This window comes from Mauremys mutica, chromosome 5, assembly GCF_020497125.1.
Source record: "Mauremys mutica isolate MM-2020 ecotype Southern chromosome 5, ASM2049712v1, whole genome shotgun sequence".
Lineage (NCBI taxonomy): Eukaryota > Metazoa > Chordata > Testudines > Geoemydidae > Mauremys > Mauremys mutica.
The window spans coordinates 72,711,256-72,727,946 of record NC_059076.1 but is presented as its reverse complement, the minus strand read 5'-3'; the positions used below and the strand labels follow the sequence as shown (position 1 = coordinate 72,727,946).

At 42.3% G+C, this 16,691-nt stretch overlaps 1 protein-coding gene across 1 annotated transcript in view; it reads left to right on the top strand.

Annotated features, from left to right (window-relative positions):
• Positions 1–16,691, top strand: part of DDX60 (DExD/H-box helicase 60) — a 75,841-nt gene that overhangs the window by 12,285 nt on the left and 46,865 nt on the right. Inside the window, exons 6-13 of the mRNA XM_045017798.1 lie at positions 1,242–1,358; positions 2,581–2,724; positions 4,078–4,236; positions 7,025–7,166; positions 8,189–8,344; positions 10,280–10,379; positions 11,961–12,076; positions 13,729–13,892. Coding sequence (XP_044873733.1) covers positions 1,242–1,358; positions 2,581–2,724; positions 4,078–4,236; positions 7,025–7,166; positions 8,189–8,344; positions 10,280–10,379; positions 11,961–12,076; positions 13,729–13,892 — 1,098 coding nt within the window. The remainder of the gene's footprint in view (positions 1–1,241; positions 1,359–2,580; positions 2,725–4,077; positions 4,237–7,024; positions 7,167–8,188; positions 8,345–10,279; positions 10,380–11,960; positions 12,077–13,728; positions 13,893–16,691) is intronic.

Sequence of the window (16,691 nt, the reverse complement as noted above, 5' to 3'; positions counted from 1 at the left end):
AACAATATATGAAATCTTTACTGATATTTAATAGAGAAATGTAATATTTAAGCAGTGTAGTAGATCTTGCCTGAAAATGACTTTGAGAGCTATCTATCTTGTCTATATCTGAAAACTTACAGTAGTGTAATGAAAAATTGACTTAGAGATAGACTGTAAACTCTCTGGAACAGGGACTAAGTTGAGTATGCACACAGAACATGGCATTAAATAAATATCAGACAAGGAGAAATGAGTGCATGAGTAGATTATGGCATAGCTAAAATGGTATGGGGTTTGTCATGTTACTTCCAAGTTATTATTTTTTTCTGTTTTTGCATTAATATTAATTAATATAATACTTTGTAGTTTGTGGGACTGGCTTGGGAGAGGCAAGTTTTGAGCGGCATTGAAGAAGCTGTATTACATATAGGTTCAATGAGGATTTTCTTGGAGCAGGGGGTACTGTGTGGGAAGGCATGGAAAAGGAGACAATGTGTGAGCGGCAAGTGGTGGGCAGTAGGAAGAATCTAGAGAAATGGAAAAGGCAAAGCACAGAAGCTGACTGGTAGAGTGGCAGTTGGCAAGTGAGGAGCTGTAGGCTGGGGCAGAACCTCTATATTCAGTACAGAAAGCTGCCTTTATTTAGTGTAATGCCCCATATGTATGCAAAGCCCTTTTTGAGCTCTACCCTCCCCATATTTAAGCCCTTCTGAGAGAGCAATTGGTTGTAATGCCTGTACAAAACTTACTGATAGACAGTACCATACTTGAGGAATAGTTTGGGAATTTGTGTATATTTGTTAGCTAAATTTGTGGTGCTGTTTCCCCCTGCCTGCTCTTTGGGTTTAGATTGTGAGCCGGTGGGACAAGGATTGTGCTTTCTTCACAGTAAACTGCTCGCTCATGAGCTACAGGCCAAAAAATATTAGCATAAATTAATCCTCTCATAATTTTTAACAAATATACTCAAGAAAATCACAATCTCTTCACAGAAAATATATGAACAGACAAGGTGAAATTCATCACAATATTCTCTACTCTGAATATTGAGTAGAGAATATGTACCCATTATAACATTTTTTTTGGAGGAACTGTGTCAGTACTCCAAATTGGTATTAATGTGTGTATTTTCCATTTTAGCCTTTTTGAATGACCTAAAAAAGTCATAATATTCTAATAGTATATACATTTAAAAATAAAATGGCTGAATTTAGAAGATAAAAAGCTTGATTTAAAAAATAAACTATATTTTTTTTAAGCACCGTAAAGAGATTCAGCGTGTTTTCCAAACACTGGTTAAAGACTTGCAGGAATCCAGTACAGCAGCATTACTTTCTCTGTCTGGACATTCAAGTGTGAAGGACATGAAAAAAGAGGTACTTCATTTTTTTACTTCAGTCAAAAACTTGAAAGAATTTCTACCAAAATCCTCCATTAGTTTTAGTTCATATTGAACATATATAATTTTGGAAAATGTCTTAGGAATGTTGTAATTAAAAAAAAAAAGTAAAAAATGGAAAGCTGAAAATCCATTGTGAGGGTTCCACTTAAAAAAATATAAACTGGAAAGTATTAAAATGCGCACAGTTATGTTCAGCAAAAGATCTAAGTAGATCCCCTTATCGGCTTCGAAATTAAATGTATTTTATACTTTCAAATCTGCCCTACTCTAAAACTAATATATAGTATTGTTGTACTGAATTTTTAGTAAAAATTACTTTTTTATGGTGATTAGCATATCATTTGTTTATTCTTAAACACTACATGTATCTTATTTTGCATACATGTACATTTCCTGAATGATATATTATTGCTAATGAGTATGTTTGATTCCCTTTTTATCTGGAGGATAGACTACAAATATAGGTCCCGATCTTTTAAATACTTAAGTATGTTAATAACTTTGCTCAAAGTTAAGCACATGGATAAGTGTCTGCAGGATTAGTGCCTGATCCAAAGACTATTTAAGTCAGAAAAATGACTCCCATTGACTTCAATGGCATTTGGATCGGGATGGATAATATGTGCATTTGATCAGTGATTACGATTCAATAAATTTGCCAGGGCACAGAACTTCTAGAGGTCAGGCCTTAAAATCAAATGATTAAATCTGGATTTCCCGACACCTAGAAGTTTCCTTCATTTTTGTATACCAAATGCCTTTCCTCTTCCTCTCTTCCTTTAAATTCCCTTGTTTTGGCTAAGACCAAATCCAAATCCCTCTTCCATTTGCAACTCCTTATTCTTGTACCTGAGCAGAATAATTAGACAACAATTCAAATAAAAAGAACAATGCATTTCCAAGATTATTTCTTCTCCTTCTTCCCTTGTTTATTTATTACACTCCTCTAACCTCTCCCCTGCCATGTTGTGATGTGTAATTTGTATAATGTAGATCTCAGTACTGCAAGGTGCTGGCAAATCATCATTCACCTCTACAGGGAGAGGTCATTCTTATTTCCCTAGACCTGTGACTAAATATTTCATTCATGTGATTTTGGTCCCTGTTGGCTTCTTTGCCTATTATATTTTTTAAAAGAGAAAACTCTTCCTTTAAAATCCTCCTCATATATTTAATTATATATTTCATACCACCAGGTTTGTGAGACATTATCCCAGCTCAAGCATATTTGGCCAGAAATATCTGATATTCGACATATTGTCTGCATTGTCTCATGTGCACTGGGGCTGAGAATGTACAGTAGGTTACAAAAGAAACACCAGACTACCATTCAAAAACAGGTAGGATTTTCAGTTAGCACAAACTCTTGCTTGTTTCTTTTCCTTCCCTCACCTTGACAGGTGTGATATTTTAGAGGTATGCATTTTCCCTATGGCATATGTTCAGTGTGTTGTCCATCTACTCCTATAAACTATTATTACAAAATATTTTTACATAAAAGCCTGTTAGTAGAACACAAATCATTTCCAGAAAAGCAGCAATTGACATACATAGAAATAAATATATCTGGAGCTATTTCAAATACAGATTAGAATGCTTTGTTTCATACACAATGTGGAGCTCTGTGCCATTATATATGCCTTTTTAAAGTTTAAATGGAATGAGTCAGGGCATTTAATAATCCAGTGTTGCCAAATCTCACAATTTTATCATGACTCTGACTATATCTGATGTTTCACTTAAAGTCCCAGCTTTTGAAGACAAGTGATTATGAGAGTATCTCAGCTTTCTTTCAATGCAAAGTGAGTTTCTAGCTCTCATGGTTGCAGAGAAAGATTTAAAAATGAGACCAAAGTGCAGCCTGAAGGCTTCAAAACTAGAAAGAAAATTAGAAGAACCTAATATTTACTTGTATCTAAAAATTTGAAGATTTTTCTGCCAATCTCATGATTTTGGGGGGTCTTGATTTTTGAACATTTGAGGTTAGTATACTGTTACCCTGAGCACTATACATCACACACCAGTCATGGCAACCTTAACTGTGCCCAATGTATACATCTGGGGTAAGAGTTGCTTGAAGTCTGGCATCCTCATGGGGCAGAGTTAAGGTAGCAATATGCAATTTATGGTGTATGCTGGTTGTGCTACTGATGAAGTCAGTATCTCCTGGTAGAGGAGCAGAGAGTTAGATTTCTTAATTTTCCATGTCTTTGCTTGTGTTGGGTATGTTATGTGTAGACAAACCTTTACTTATATATAATATGGTCTTTTATACCTCCGGCTTTAACAAATATTGACCAGAGCTATAGAGTTGGCCTTGCATTTTGCACTCAGTTTGAGGCACAAATAATTTGAGACAATGTTGTAGATGCAAAAGCCACGAGCCTTTGTGTGCCCCCATCCCCATGGGGCTGGAGCCATGCTGCTGTGGGGGGAGGGGGGGAAAGCGCCGAGTCTCCAGGCCCCCTTGTGGGGCTGTGTGTGGCCTGCGACTGATTTTTTCTGTAGGTCATTGGCCCCTGATAGAAAAAAGGTTCCCCACCCCTGGTCTAAAAGATCAATTCTATATGTCTGTAGTTATGTCTGAGAAAGAGCAGATGCAAAATGGAAGGTCAGATTGAAGCTCCTTTCAAAATATGAATTGCAAAATAGGTTGCATGTAGGCATCATACTTTTTGTTTGTGTTTATACAGGAGAAGAGTAGGGAAATAACACCAGAAGAAGCTGAAGACCTAATCAGGATGTATTGCCTGAGTGTGGTTTTTCTTTTCCATTTACCTCTTTCACAACGAGCTCGGGTTAGATTAATCAATTACCATTGGAATAAACAAGCTTTCACATTTATACAAATGGTAGGCATTGCATTTTCATTGTTTGTACATTTAGTTCTTATTTATTAACAATAGACACAAGGGGTGGGATCCACGAAGGGACTTAGGTGTTGTAACACTTGAGGGCAGGTCTACACTATGGGGCTAAGTTGACGAAAGTTACTTAACTCCAGCTATGTGAATAACTTAGCTGGAGTCGACATACCTTAGATCAATTTATTGCAGTGTCTACACCGCACTGGGTCAACGGGAGGAACACTCCCATCGACTTCCCTTATGTTTCTCATTCCGGTGAAGTACCAGAGTTGATCAGCGGTCAACTAGACCCACTAAATCGACCGCTGGTGGATCAATCGCCGCGTGTCGATCCCCTGATAAATGGACACAAGACTTTAGTGTCACAGAGCCTCCCATCTCCCAAGTGAATGCCTAAGCCCCTGGACTACAGAGTCATTCTTTTGCTCTCTGGCCCATGGATTGTTGAAATATTTATTCACAGGGCACATGCCCAGAGGCAGGAACATAGGCACCTAGGGAACTTGTACTCTGAAAGCTTAGGCACCGAGTGAGTTTAGGCACCTACAGGGTTCAGTGGAAATTTTGTGGATCACATGGGAGCCAAAACTGGGACTTAGGCATTTAAACATTTAGACATCTAAATCTGGGATTCAGGTTCTTAAATACCTTCAGAGATCCTGCCCAAATAGGGCTTTTAAAATAAATGATTGGCTACCTTTTAAAGTGGTTTTAGCATGCTATCTATTACAATAATCACTATCACAAGTGCAAACCTTTGTGTCCTAAGACATAGGATGAGCATATTTAATTTTTAAATCACTCCCTTTGCAAGCCTACATTTTCTAATAGAAGATGAGGTCAGACCATTTAACCTTTTGCAGTTTCTAAAAATTATTTACCAAAATGTTTCAAGTAAGCATTTTAAAAATGTCTAAAATTTCAAATAAAAAAACCTAGGGAAAAATAATGAAATGAATGATACATCTTAACTATCTTGTGAGTTTAGTTATTTGTGAAGCTACGTGACTCTTTATAGCAAAAATAAATTATAATGTTTTGTGCACTGATAGCACTTTCCAGCCAAATATCTTGAAGTGCTTTACAAGTACTAACAACTAAATCCTGCAAACACAAAAACCTTTGTATAACTTTAATCTCGTGAGTAATCCCATTGATTGCAATGGAACCACTTACCTGAGTAAATTATACACAAGTTTAAGCATTTGCATGATCAGGCACTAGACCAGAGGTGGGCAAACTACGGCCCACGGGACCCTCCTGCCGGCCCCTGAGCTCCTGCCCTGGGAGGCTTGCCCCCAGCCCCTCCCCTGCTGTTCCCCCGCAGCCCCAGCATACCCCACCACCGGCGCAATGCTCTGGGCGGCGGGGCTGCGAGCTCCTGGGGCAGTGCAGCTGCAGAGTTGCAGCCTGACCCGGTGCTCTGTGCTGTGTGGTGGCATGGCTGGCTCCAGCCTGGTGGTGCAGCTGCCTGTCCTGCTGCTCTGGGCGTCGTGGCTGTAGCGCCGCCAGCCACCCGTGCTCCAGGCAGTGCGGTAAGGGAGCAGGGAGGGTTGGATAGAGGGCAAGGGAGTTCGGGGTGGTGGTCAGGGGGCGGGAGTGTGGATGGGGTTGGGGCAGTCAGAGAGCGGAGAACAGGGGGGTTGAATGGGGGAAGGGGTCCCAGGGGGCAGTCAGGAATGAGAGTGGGGGATGGAAGGGACGGCAGGGGGCAGTCAGGGGCAGGGGTTCTGGGGGAAGTTATGGGACAGGGAGTGGGGGGGAGGTGGATGGGGCAGGAGTCCCGGGGGCGTCAGGGGGGCAAGAGGCGGGGGGGGGGTCAGATAGGGGGCGGGGGCTGGGCCATGCCTGGCTGTTTGGGGAGGCACAGCCTCCCCTAACGGCCCTCCATACAATTTTGGAAACCGGATGCAGCCCTCAGGCCAAAAAGTTTGCCTGCCCCTGCACTAGACTCACAATGTCCCTTTAAGAGTCAGACATGCACTTAAGATTCCTTCATTTACTGTCAAAATACAGACACCTCTTTAGTGGAGCACAGCAATTACTTAATAACACAGCGAAACTATGCAACAGTTCAGGAACGAATGGAAAAGAATGCTGTAGCAAGTAAAGATGAAGACTGTCCCATTGACCTAAAAAGTTCCTTATCCAATCAAAGTTGTTGACTTCTGCATTATATTTCTTATATTCCAGTCTATTGTGTTTTTACTGTACAAGCACCTTTTGCAAATTTAAGACCCAATGTCTCCATCTTTAGCTATGTTGAGTAATGTAATTACTGCCTGAATAGTTCAATTGAAACCAATGATACTTTTTGGGAGAAAAGTGCTACTCAACATGAATAAAGGGACAGAATCATGCCCGTAAATATGTTATGGCCAGTGTTTCACTACTGTCTTATCAATGCCTTATCTTCTCAAAATGGCACTGGAGTTTTCATAATAATGTTACCATTTAGATCTTACAATGCACTCTCTTGTCAGATGTAATGGTGACCTATCACCATTCCCTTTAACTTTTCTGAATCTGTGCTTCTTTCCTACCATTCTGCTTTACACTTTTTCTCCAAATGGTCTAATTGCATGGATTTGTTTAACAAATATTCAGACCTTTATGGTCATCAAAAAATCAAGTTGGGTAATTAAGAAAAAACTTCAAGGTGCATTCAGCATCTGATACTGGAGCAAAAATCTTAAGGGGAAAAAGGGATTTTCTTTGTGTTGAGTATTGATACCTTGCGCAGAAGTTAAGCTAGTGTATTTTTTCCTTTTAGCATAAAGGTTATGAATTTTTTCTTCTGAAACACCTGACAACAGAAAAGCTGTGGAAAGTGGATTTCACTCACTTGTCTGATTTAAGTGATGATCTTTTGTGGAAGAATGTTGCATATTACTATGAAGTAGAAAATGAGCAAGGTACTACATTCATATTTGTTTCTTCACTTATTATTTTTAAACCTAATCTAGATTTTACTCTAACAATAAAACACTCAGCAGTTCATGTCACATTAATTAATATTAGATTCTGACTTTAGGCATATACCTGAGCAAGCTGGACCTATGTAAGAGCATCCCTGGGATGCACTATGACATACAGAGACACCATTGTCACAAATCCTCTCCTGCTTCTTCCTCATTCCTCAGGTAGATGAGTGGGTGGGGTAGAAGATTACCATTGCCTATATCAGCAGTAAACTACTGTCCTTACCTCTATTCCCAGCCTCCTACACTGCTTCAGCTAGCGAGTGATGGGTGTAGTCATGATTCCACCCATTCTGCTCTCCTGCTTGTCCACTCCCTGCTTGCCTGGTTCAGGGAAGAAATAAGTGGGCAAGTAGCCCTGCTTACTTCTAAATGCTTGAACACAAGGCTTGTGTGAATGTGTATTTCAAGTTGGTATCTGACCCACTGTTATTATTCTGTAAAAGACATAACTGTGTTGTCACTTTGATGTTGTGTCTTGTACTGTATTTACAAACAGGGCCGGCTCCAGACCCCAGCGTGCCAAGCGCGCGCTTGGGGCGGCATCCCAGTGGGAGGGTGGCAGGTGGCTCCGGCGGACCTCCCGCAGGCATGCCTGCGGAAGGTCCGCTGGGACCGCGGCTCCAGTAGACCTCCCGCAGACGTGCCTGCGGAGGGGCCGCTGGGACCGCGGCTCCGGTGGAGCATCCGCAGGCGTGCCTGCGGGAGGTCCACTGGAGCCGCGGGGCCAGCGGACCCTCCACAGGCACGTCTGCGGGAGGTCCACCGAAGCCGCGGGACCGGCAACCGCTAGAGCGCCGTGCTTGGGGCGGCGGAAATCCTAGAGCCGCCCCTGTTTACAAAGGTCCTCAATTCTGTCACTCTTATACTGAAGTGTGCAAAAAATTCAAGAAAGCTAGTTATAAAATAAATATTTTCTAGCAAAATATTAGTTTCCAGTTTACATTCCATCTTAGGACTAAGCTTGGATATGGGGGAAAAAATTAAGAGAGAGTATGAATATCTGTGGAGTATCATATCAAAACTAGCTGGAAAGGATGATGATGGAAAGTCTTTGCCTCTGAGGAGAACGTCTGTATATTTTCTTGAAAAGAGATCTTCTCCAACTAAAGGTACCATAGTAACAATCTTCAAAGTTACACTATGTTATTATTTTAACTCATTATTTTAAAATTTTATTTATTAAGGCTCTATTCCGCAGAAAATATGTGATTCCTCCATGAACAGAACAGTCTGCTTAATCTTTTGACATATTTTGAAGAAAATCTTACTGCTTAGTGGAAACAATCTTTTAAAATATTCTTCCTTTAATAGGAGCTATTGAGTTGATCAAACTCTTGCCTACATTTCATCAGAGGCAACTAGTATGGAGAGTTTCATACATAGCTGGGAAAATACTTGAAAAAACTGACTGGGATTTTTAAATGAATTTGTTTTGACTATTCAGACCCTTTTTGAATTCACATCTCACAAATGTTCTAGCAAATTGGTTAACTGGCAGTCATGTTAACTGTCATGTCTGTGAAAATGGTGATTTCAAAGAAACTGAATTAGGAAAGAAATAGTCACACAAGAAACATTTTAAGAACTAGGCCCATTCAGTTAGGGGGACTATGATGGGGCGACAACTCATTGGCACAGCACCTCCTACTGGTCATCCTGGGAATTAGATCTTCCAGCCCAGAGCACCCTCTGCAGACCAGTGTCTCACCTGCCGCTGGGCCCCCGTGTCCCTCCCAGACCCCAGTGCCCTTCTTTCCTGGGGTTCTGCCCCAGCAGTACCCCCACTCTGGGTCTCCCCTCCCTGGGGAACCCCCACCCTCTATCCCCACCTTGCCTCAGTGGCTACTGCCAGTCATCATCTATCCACTGCTCACTGGGGGAGACTGCAGTCTGTAAACCACTCATCATCAGCAAGGGGGTTAGGACCTGCTGCCTTTGCCTATCGCTGGGCTGTCTCTCTGCAGCCCCAGTACCTTTTCATAGGCCCTATTCAAGGCCTGCAGCCTGGGGTTTTACTAGGCTGGAGCTCCCCAGCTCCCTCTGCCCTTCCCCAGCACTGCTCCACCTCAGGTACCCTTCTCAGCTCCCAGGCAGGGCAGGGCAGTCCTTCTCTCTTTAGAGCCAGAGAGAGAGACTCACAGCTTCTGGCCCACAGCCCTCTTATAAGGGCCAGCTGGGCGCTGATTAAGCTGGCCACAGCCTTGGCTGCTTTCCCAATCAGCCTAGCTTAAAAGACCTAGCAAGAAAGGAAAATAAATATGAATTGAAAGAAACAACTGTGAGAAATTAATTAATTTGGAAAATAACAGATAATTAATTCCACCTATAGTTATATTATTTACATTGCATGTGTTGCAGCAAATAAGACAGAAGCAACATAAATAAATTACTACAAGTGGGGAGAGGACAGCCTACTTCAATGCTATATTAAGTAAATTAAGAGAACTGTTCTACTGGTTAAGTTTCAGTTTTTCTTTTGCCTTTCCTAGTATAAAGTCCCTTATAATTTTACTGATCATTTATAAGTGACACAGTCTGCTGCTTCCCTCTGTGCTCAGTCAAGCAAGAGTGTAAATGACAGAGGCCAAAATTTTCAAACCTGAGTGGCTAAAATTAGGCTCCTACATAAAAGTAGCCCAAGATGCTAAGCAGAACAAAATGGCTTGATTTTCAAAGGTGATGAGCATCTACAACTCCTATTGCAAACCAGGCCACTTTTATTTGGGAGCCTAAGTATGGATTTAAAAATCTAATTCTTAGGTTTGAAAATTTTGGCTACAAGGAATTAGTTCTGTGCATTACAGAACCCTCTGTTAGCCAGTTTCACAGAGGAATAATATAAATCAAAACTCTGCCTGGATAGTTTATTCACTAAATCTGAGCTATCAGTAGAGGCTTGTTTTAGTGTTGCTTTCTCTTGAATGAAGGGCTTTGTGACTTTGCTTTACTGAAATTGCATTTGAACATTATTCTAACATGTTGCTGTAAATATGTTACTGTAGCAGACTTTTGAAGAACTGTCTTTTTTTTTTCAAATTGAAAAGAATCCAAGAATATTCCTAATCTAGGGCTGATACCCATGACATCTATAGTGGTGGATGAATTTGCTGGAGATATTTTAAGTAGCCTACCATTTTTAAAAAGGTATGTGTCTGTTTTACTTTTTTAATTTTTTTCTGAATATATATAAGATTAAATCATTGTGTATCGTGGTTTTGTCATGTTCTAGAAATTTTCATTGTGATGATGACTATTTTTGTTTTCATAATTTGGTATCAAACAACCAGGGAACATTTTCAAAATATTAATTAAAAATGTAGGAAGTTAAGAAGTAAAAACAGTATCATTAAAATGTAAAAGCAAACAAACAAAAACATATTGGAAAAACAGAGTAGCCTGTAGTGGCGTTTCTATATATTACAGGATTTCTTGGGTGCTGTTCTCTCATAAACATGTACATGTGGGTTTCATGTATGTCTGTCTCTCTCTCTCTCACACACACACACACACACACACACACACACCCATCAATTTATAACACATACCCAAAATCTCCGGAATGAAGACCACCGTCAACAATTCTGCTCTAAGGCATAATGGAACTTTCTACGATAAGGGTTCAGCTTGTTTGTGCAGAAGATGGAGCTTCCTCAGGGACTGAGCTGAAACTATGGAATGAATTTCCACAGGAACTAAGGACCATCAGAAACCTCACAACCTTCCACTCCAAGTACAAGACACATTTCTTTGAACTGCCTTCTCTGCTATAAACACATAGCAGTCTGTACATTAACCCCCTCAAAACTCTCCAAACAACGTCCCTCCAAACCTTTCCAAAACAAATCACTACATTGCACACACACATTTCCCCCAGTGGAGACCACATGAGAGAGGAAACAAAACAAGAGTGACAAATGTTAGTCACATCACTTAACACACTACTGGAAGGTGCTCAGATACTATAGTGATGAGTGCAATATAACAACTGATACAGAAAAGAACCACATTATTAAAATGTTACACACAACAGGACCACAATCCTCCATTCTCTGACCACCCGAGACACCCACTGAATTCAGCCTGGGTTCAAAGAGTGCCAAATCGGGTTGCCAGTGTGAACCACACTGGGAGCCTTAGCTTGTCGATTAGCCTTGCTCCCAAGAAGGTACTGTAGACCATGTCAGCTGCCAAAATCATGTCTATACTTGGACTCCCGTTGCTACAAAAATCAGTTCTTTTAAATCAGAGTTAGCAACAAGGGGAACATTTTCTAAATATAGACAGACCCTGAGACCACCTGGGATGGGAAAGAGCCAGTTAGGTGATGTGTACCAATTTGTGTAGCACTATGGCACTGGAGTGAATTTCACACATAAGAGGGATATGACATCACCCCAAATGTTTTCTAAGGTAAGTATTCAGGTGTTGATTAAAGTAAGCAGATGGTTATGTATCTTTGCTTAATTGGAACTACAGAGTGAAATCCTGGCCCCACTGAAGTCATTGGGAATTTTTCCTTAACTTCACCAGGGCTGGGATTTTACCTACAGGCTCTAAATATTTTATACATTTACAATGGCATTTTCATAGTTTTATATTATTCCATGTAGGTTCTATCAGGCCAACAACCTACTGATGTGACGTGTATTTTAAAACCTTTATTTTTTAAAATAATTAATTATTATAAATAGTATACATTATCAGTGTTGTGTCTTTTGGTGTTAGTGATGACTCTGCTGTTACTTCCCTTATTAAACAAAAAGAATTTGATGAAATTCGACACTGGCATTCAGGCAAGCTTCTCAGTGATGATTATGACAGAACAAAGTCCAGTTCTCAAGGTAAGACCCTATTCAGATAAACCCTATTCAGAAAAAGCTAAAGTATTATCAGTGTGGGTAGTTTTATAGGTTCAGAAAATGATTGAAAAGTTGCACTGATTTAATGAAACAATGAGTATTGGGGTAGAGATAGTCTTTTTGGTGTGTGTAGTACCTAGCCCAATGGGATTCTAGTCCCTGATTGGGGCACACAGGTGCTATTGTAATACAAATAGCTATAATTAATATAAAAAAGCAACTGGGGTCTGGAATAATGTTTTCTCCATTTAGAAATTATGGGAATTGCTGAGATTATTTTAGTAGGACTACTCACATGCCTAAAGTTAAACATGTCTGTAATTGTTTGCAGGATCAATGCCATAGTTAATGAACACTCGCAAAAGTGAAAAGTAGCCATTTCACAAAACTGTACCTATTAGAAATAAAGCAACAGCTAAACAGTTTTCCTTTGCATATACTAAGCAATCAATAGTTGATGGACAAGATTTATTATTTTTTTAACAAAAGGTCATCATTGTGTAGGGCAGGCTTTGATTCCCTGTTCTGTAGTACAATTCCATAATATGTTAATAATATCACTTTTTCTTCCTTTTTTTGTTTCTGTTATGCTGAATAATTATTCTGAGCTTACCAAAATTTAAGGCTAAATTATGCCTGCCCTTGCATGAGTGTGCTAGAGAGGAGGTCTCACTGGAGTATTGTGTCCAGTTCTGGGCGCCACATTTTAGGAAAGATGTGGACAAATTGAAGGAAGTCCAGAGAACAGTAACAAAAATTATTAAAGGTCTAGAAAACATGACCTATGAGGATAGATTGAATAAATTTGATTTGTTTAGTCTGGAGAAGAGAAGACTGTGAGGGGACATGATGATAACAGTTTTCAAGTACATAAAAGTCTGTTACAAGGAGGAGGGAGAAAAATTGTGCTTCTTAACCTCTAAGTATAGGACAAGAAACAATGGGCTTAAATTGCAGCAAGCAAGGTTTAGGTGGACATTAGGAAAATCTTGCTAATTGTCAGGGTAGTTAACACTGGAATAAATTGCCCAGGGAGGTTGTGGAATCTCTGTCACTCGAGATTTTTAAGAGTAGGTTGGACAAGCACGTGTGAGAGATGGTCTAGATAATACTTAGTCCTGCCATGAGTGCAGGGGACTGAACAAGAAAATGTCTTGAGGTCCCTTCCAGTCCTATAATTCTATGATCTTCACTCAACAGCAGACTTGTAGCTCCCTGGGGAGAGAGGAAAGAGCAATGAGTGCTGCTGCTTCACACCCAAGCTCTCCTGAGCCTGGGACTGGCCTGTTTCCTTCCTGAATTCTCCTGAAGCACCTTCAGAGGAGGGAGTCTGTCCACTCACAACCTTCTGAGGACTCCTCATAATCACCCAACCCACGGGTTGGCAAATTGTGACTTAGAGTGATGATATACTAGGCCTGTATTGGCGAACATGATATTACAAAAGAGCCTTGGTACTTCTTACTTGGCCCATACCTTTATTGTGGCCCTGCTGCTGCTCTGAAATGCAGGGGAAGACAAAGCCTTCATGCCTCACAATGTAAAAACTGAAAGGAAGGGCAGTATGTAGGCAAGGAGGTGAGGGCTATGAAAAGCATGCATGTGTATGTAACATCCATTTGTGTATTTTGAAGCAATGTGCAAAGATCCGTGGGCCCTTCGAAGCAATCAAAAGTTGCAGTCTTTTCTACGCTTTTATGGATCATCACTGGAAGGCAACATTTCAAAAACAATTGTAACCCAATTGGATACTCCAAAGAAGGCTTATTCTGACATGAAGAACAGAAAAAAAATTCATGTAAGATCTGTGAAGTATCTCCATAAGATCAGAATGATTGTTTTATGCATATATTGCACAGTAGTAATTTTTTTTATTTTGCTTTAAACCATGTAGTACAGGAATTTCTACCATTCTTTTTCTGCCATTGTAAGGGTTCTGATTTGGGATTTCCATTTTTTTCAGTAATTAGGGCATCTAGATTTTCTCTCATTTCTTACTGAAGGAGTTCCCTCCTGCTTCATTTCTCCATTCACCCTTCCATTTTATTAGTGGCACAATCTTGGGCCCACTGCAATCAGTACGAGCTTTGCTGTTGATTTCCCAATCCTGCATTGAGCTGTGTCTGGGTAGATCCCCTCTCCTTGTGTAAAGATCACTGCAGGATAAGGGACTAAGGCAATAATTGGTAAGGGAAGACCATTTTTTGTTTTATTGAAGAGATTATTTTACACTGTCATCAGGGTCGGCTGTAGGCACCAGCGTTCCAAGCACGTGCTTGGGGCAGCACTTTTCAAGGGGCGGCATTCCGGCCTTTTGGGGTGGCACTTCGGCGGTGGCACTCCGTTTTCTTTTTTTTCCTTCTTTTGCTTCAGTGGCAGCACTCAACACACCGGCTTTTTTTTTTAAATTTTTAAAATTTTTTTTGCTTGGGGCGGCAAAAAACCTGGAACCAGCCCTGACTGTCAAATTGCTGCTCTCTGCAAAGGCTATGTAGGTTTATAACTGTAGGTAGACAGATCCATTGGTGACCTCAGAATCAAATCAGATTAACGTTTATCTCACAAGAAGTGCTCGCAATAGGGAACATTAGTATTTTTTGTACAAGAAATCACACAACCAGGACAAGAAGTGATGGCTATATTGATATAAAAAATGTGAATGTAGTAGATAGTGGACACTGGGGAGGAGCTGGGTTGAACAGCTAAGGGATATGAGTGGGTTACTGGAATTGTATTAGTATGTTGTAGATTTTAATCTAAACATTGTAAAGCTCCTAGATCTCTGGATAGGGTTGCCAGCTGTCCGGTTTTCCAATGGAACACCCCAGCACTGCTGACCGGGCCGTTAAAAGTCTGGTTGGCTGCCCACAGAAGGACAGGCAGGGTGCCTGCCTGGCTCCTGGGAAGAGGCTGGCATCTCCCTCTGGCTCCAAGGTGTAGGGATGTCCACAAGGGCTCTGCATGTTGCCCCTGCCCTGAGTGCCAGCTCCACAGCTCCCATTGGCCAGGAACTGTGTCCAGTGGGAGCTGTGGGGGTGGCACCTCAAGGCAGGGGCAGAGCACAGAGGCGTCCTGTGGACATCCCTACGCCTAGGAGCCAGAGGGAGATGCCAGCCTTTTCCCAGGAGCCAGGCAGGCACCCTGCCTGTCCTTCTGTGGGCAGCCAACCAGACTTTTAACGGCCTAGGAGCAGGACATGCTGGCCGCTTCCGGGAACCACCTGAGGTAAGTGCTGCCTGGGCAGAGCCCACACCTCTCATCCCCTCTCACACCCCTACCCAGTTGTGGATTAACATATTTGGCACCTATAGGACCTCAAAAAATTGCCACTCCCCCCCCACTCACCTCCGCTCCCCCACGGCAAGCGTAGGGGGGAAGGGGGAGAAGGGGAGTTGTGGCACACTCGGGGGATGGCAGAGGTGGAGTGATGGTGAGCTGGGGCAGGGAGCAATTCCCTGCTCCCTCCCCTGCCGGAGAGTTACTCCCCGCGCCCACTGGCCCCAGGTCACCTCCACTATCCCCCGAGCGTGCCGCTACTCGCTTCTCCCTCCCAGCACTTTCGTGTGGCAAGCCTGGGAGGGAGTGGGGGATAAGGGGAGTTGCAGCGCACTCAGGAGATGGCAGTGGTGGAGCGGAGGTGATCTCAGGCGGGAAGCAGTTCCCGGCCCCCCGGGTTACTCCTCGTGCCCGCGGGCCCCAGTTCACCTCTGCTCCGTCTCCTCCAAGCATGCTGCTACTTGCTTCTCCCTCCCTCCCAACGCTTTCGCGTGGCAAGCCTAGGAGGGAGGTGAAAGGAGGGAAGCGCGGCAAACCTGGGGGAGGAGGCGGGCTGGGGATTTGGGGAAGGGGTGGAGTTGGGGAGGGGCATGAGCAAATTTGCCGCCCCTGCAAATTTGCTGCCTTAGGCCTAGGCCTTGTTGGCCTAGGGCGATAATACGCCGCTGCCCCTATCCCTGCCCCAAACCCCTCAACTCCAGCCCCACTCCAGAGCCTGCAACCCCACCTGGAGCTCTCACCCCCTCTTGCAGCCTCTGCCTCAGCCTGGTGAAAATGAGCAAGTGAGCAAGGGTGGGGGAGAATAAGTGATGGAGGGAGGGGGGATGGAGTGAGCAGGGGTGGGGCCTCAGAGAAGGGGCAGGACCTAGGGGCAGGGCAAGGGTGTTGCAAATAGAAAGTTGGTAACCCTAGCTCTGGATAGATGCTGGCAAAAAATGTGAATGAATAAATAAATGAATGAGATACTATTGCTTTTAAAAATATTTAGTAGCAGAGTTGGAAAGAGTGGCAGGCACAGGGGTGGGGAGGGTGTCATATGGCGAGGTGTTAGAGTGCTCTTCTGTACATGTTTATTTAGTGGTCAGTAGGCCTGTGAGGCATACCTACTTACAATGAAGAACTTGTGCAGCCGGCAGATAGAATTCAACATTTTCAGCATTGAACAAAGACTGGTCTTTTCTTTCCAGACAATCAAATATTTACTAAGATGTAGCTGCACTGACTTCAGTGGAACTAAGCCCATTTATACCAACTGATAATCTGGCCCCAGTCTTTAAATAATAACTTCAGGTGAAATTCTGGCTCCACAAATCCAATAGAG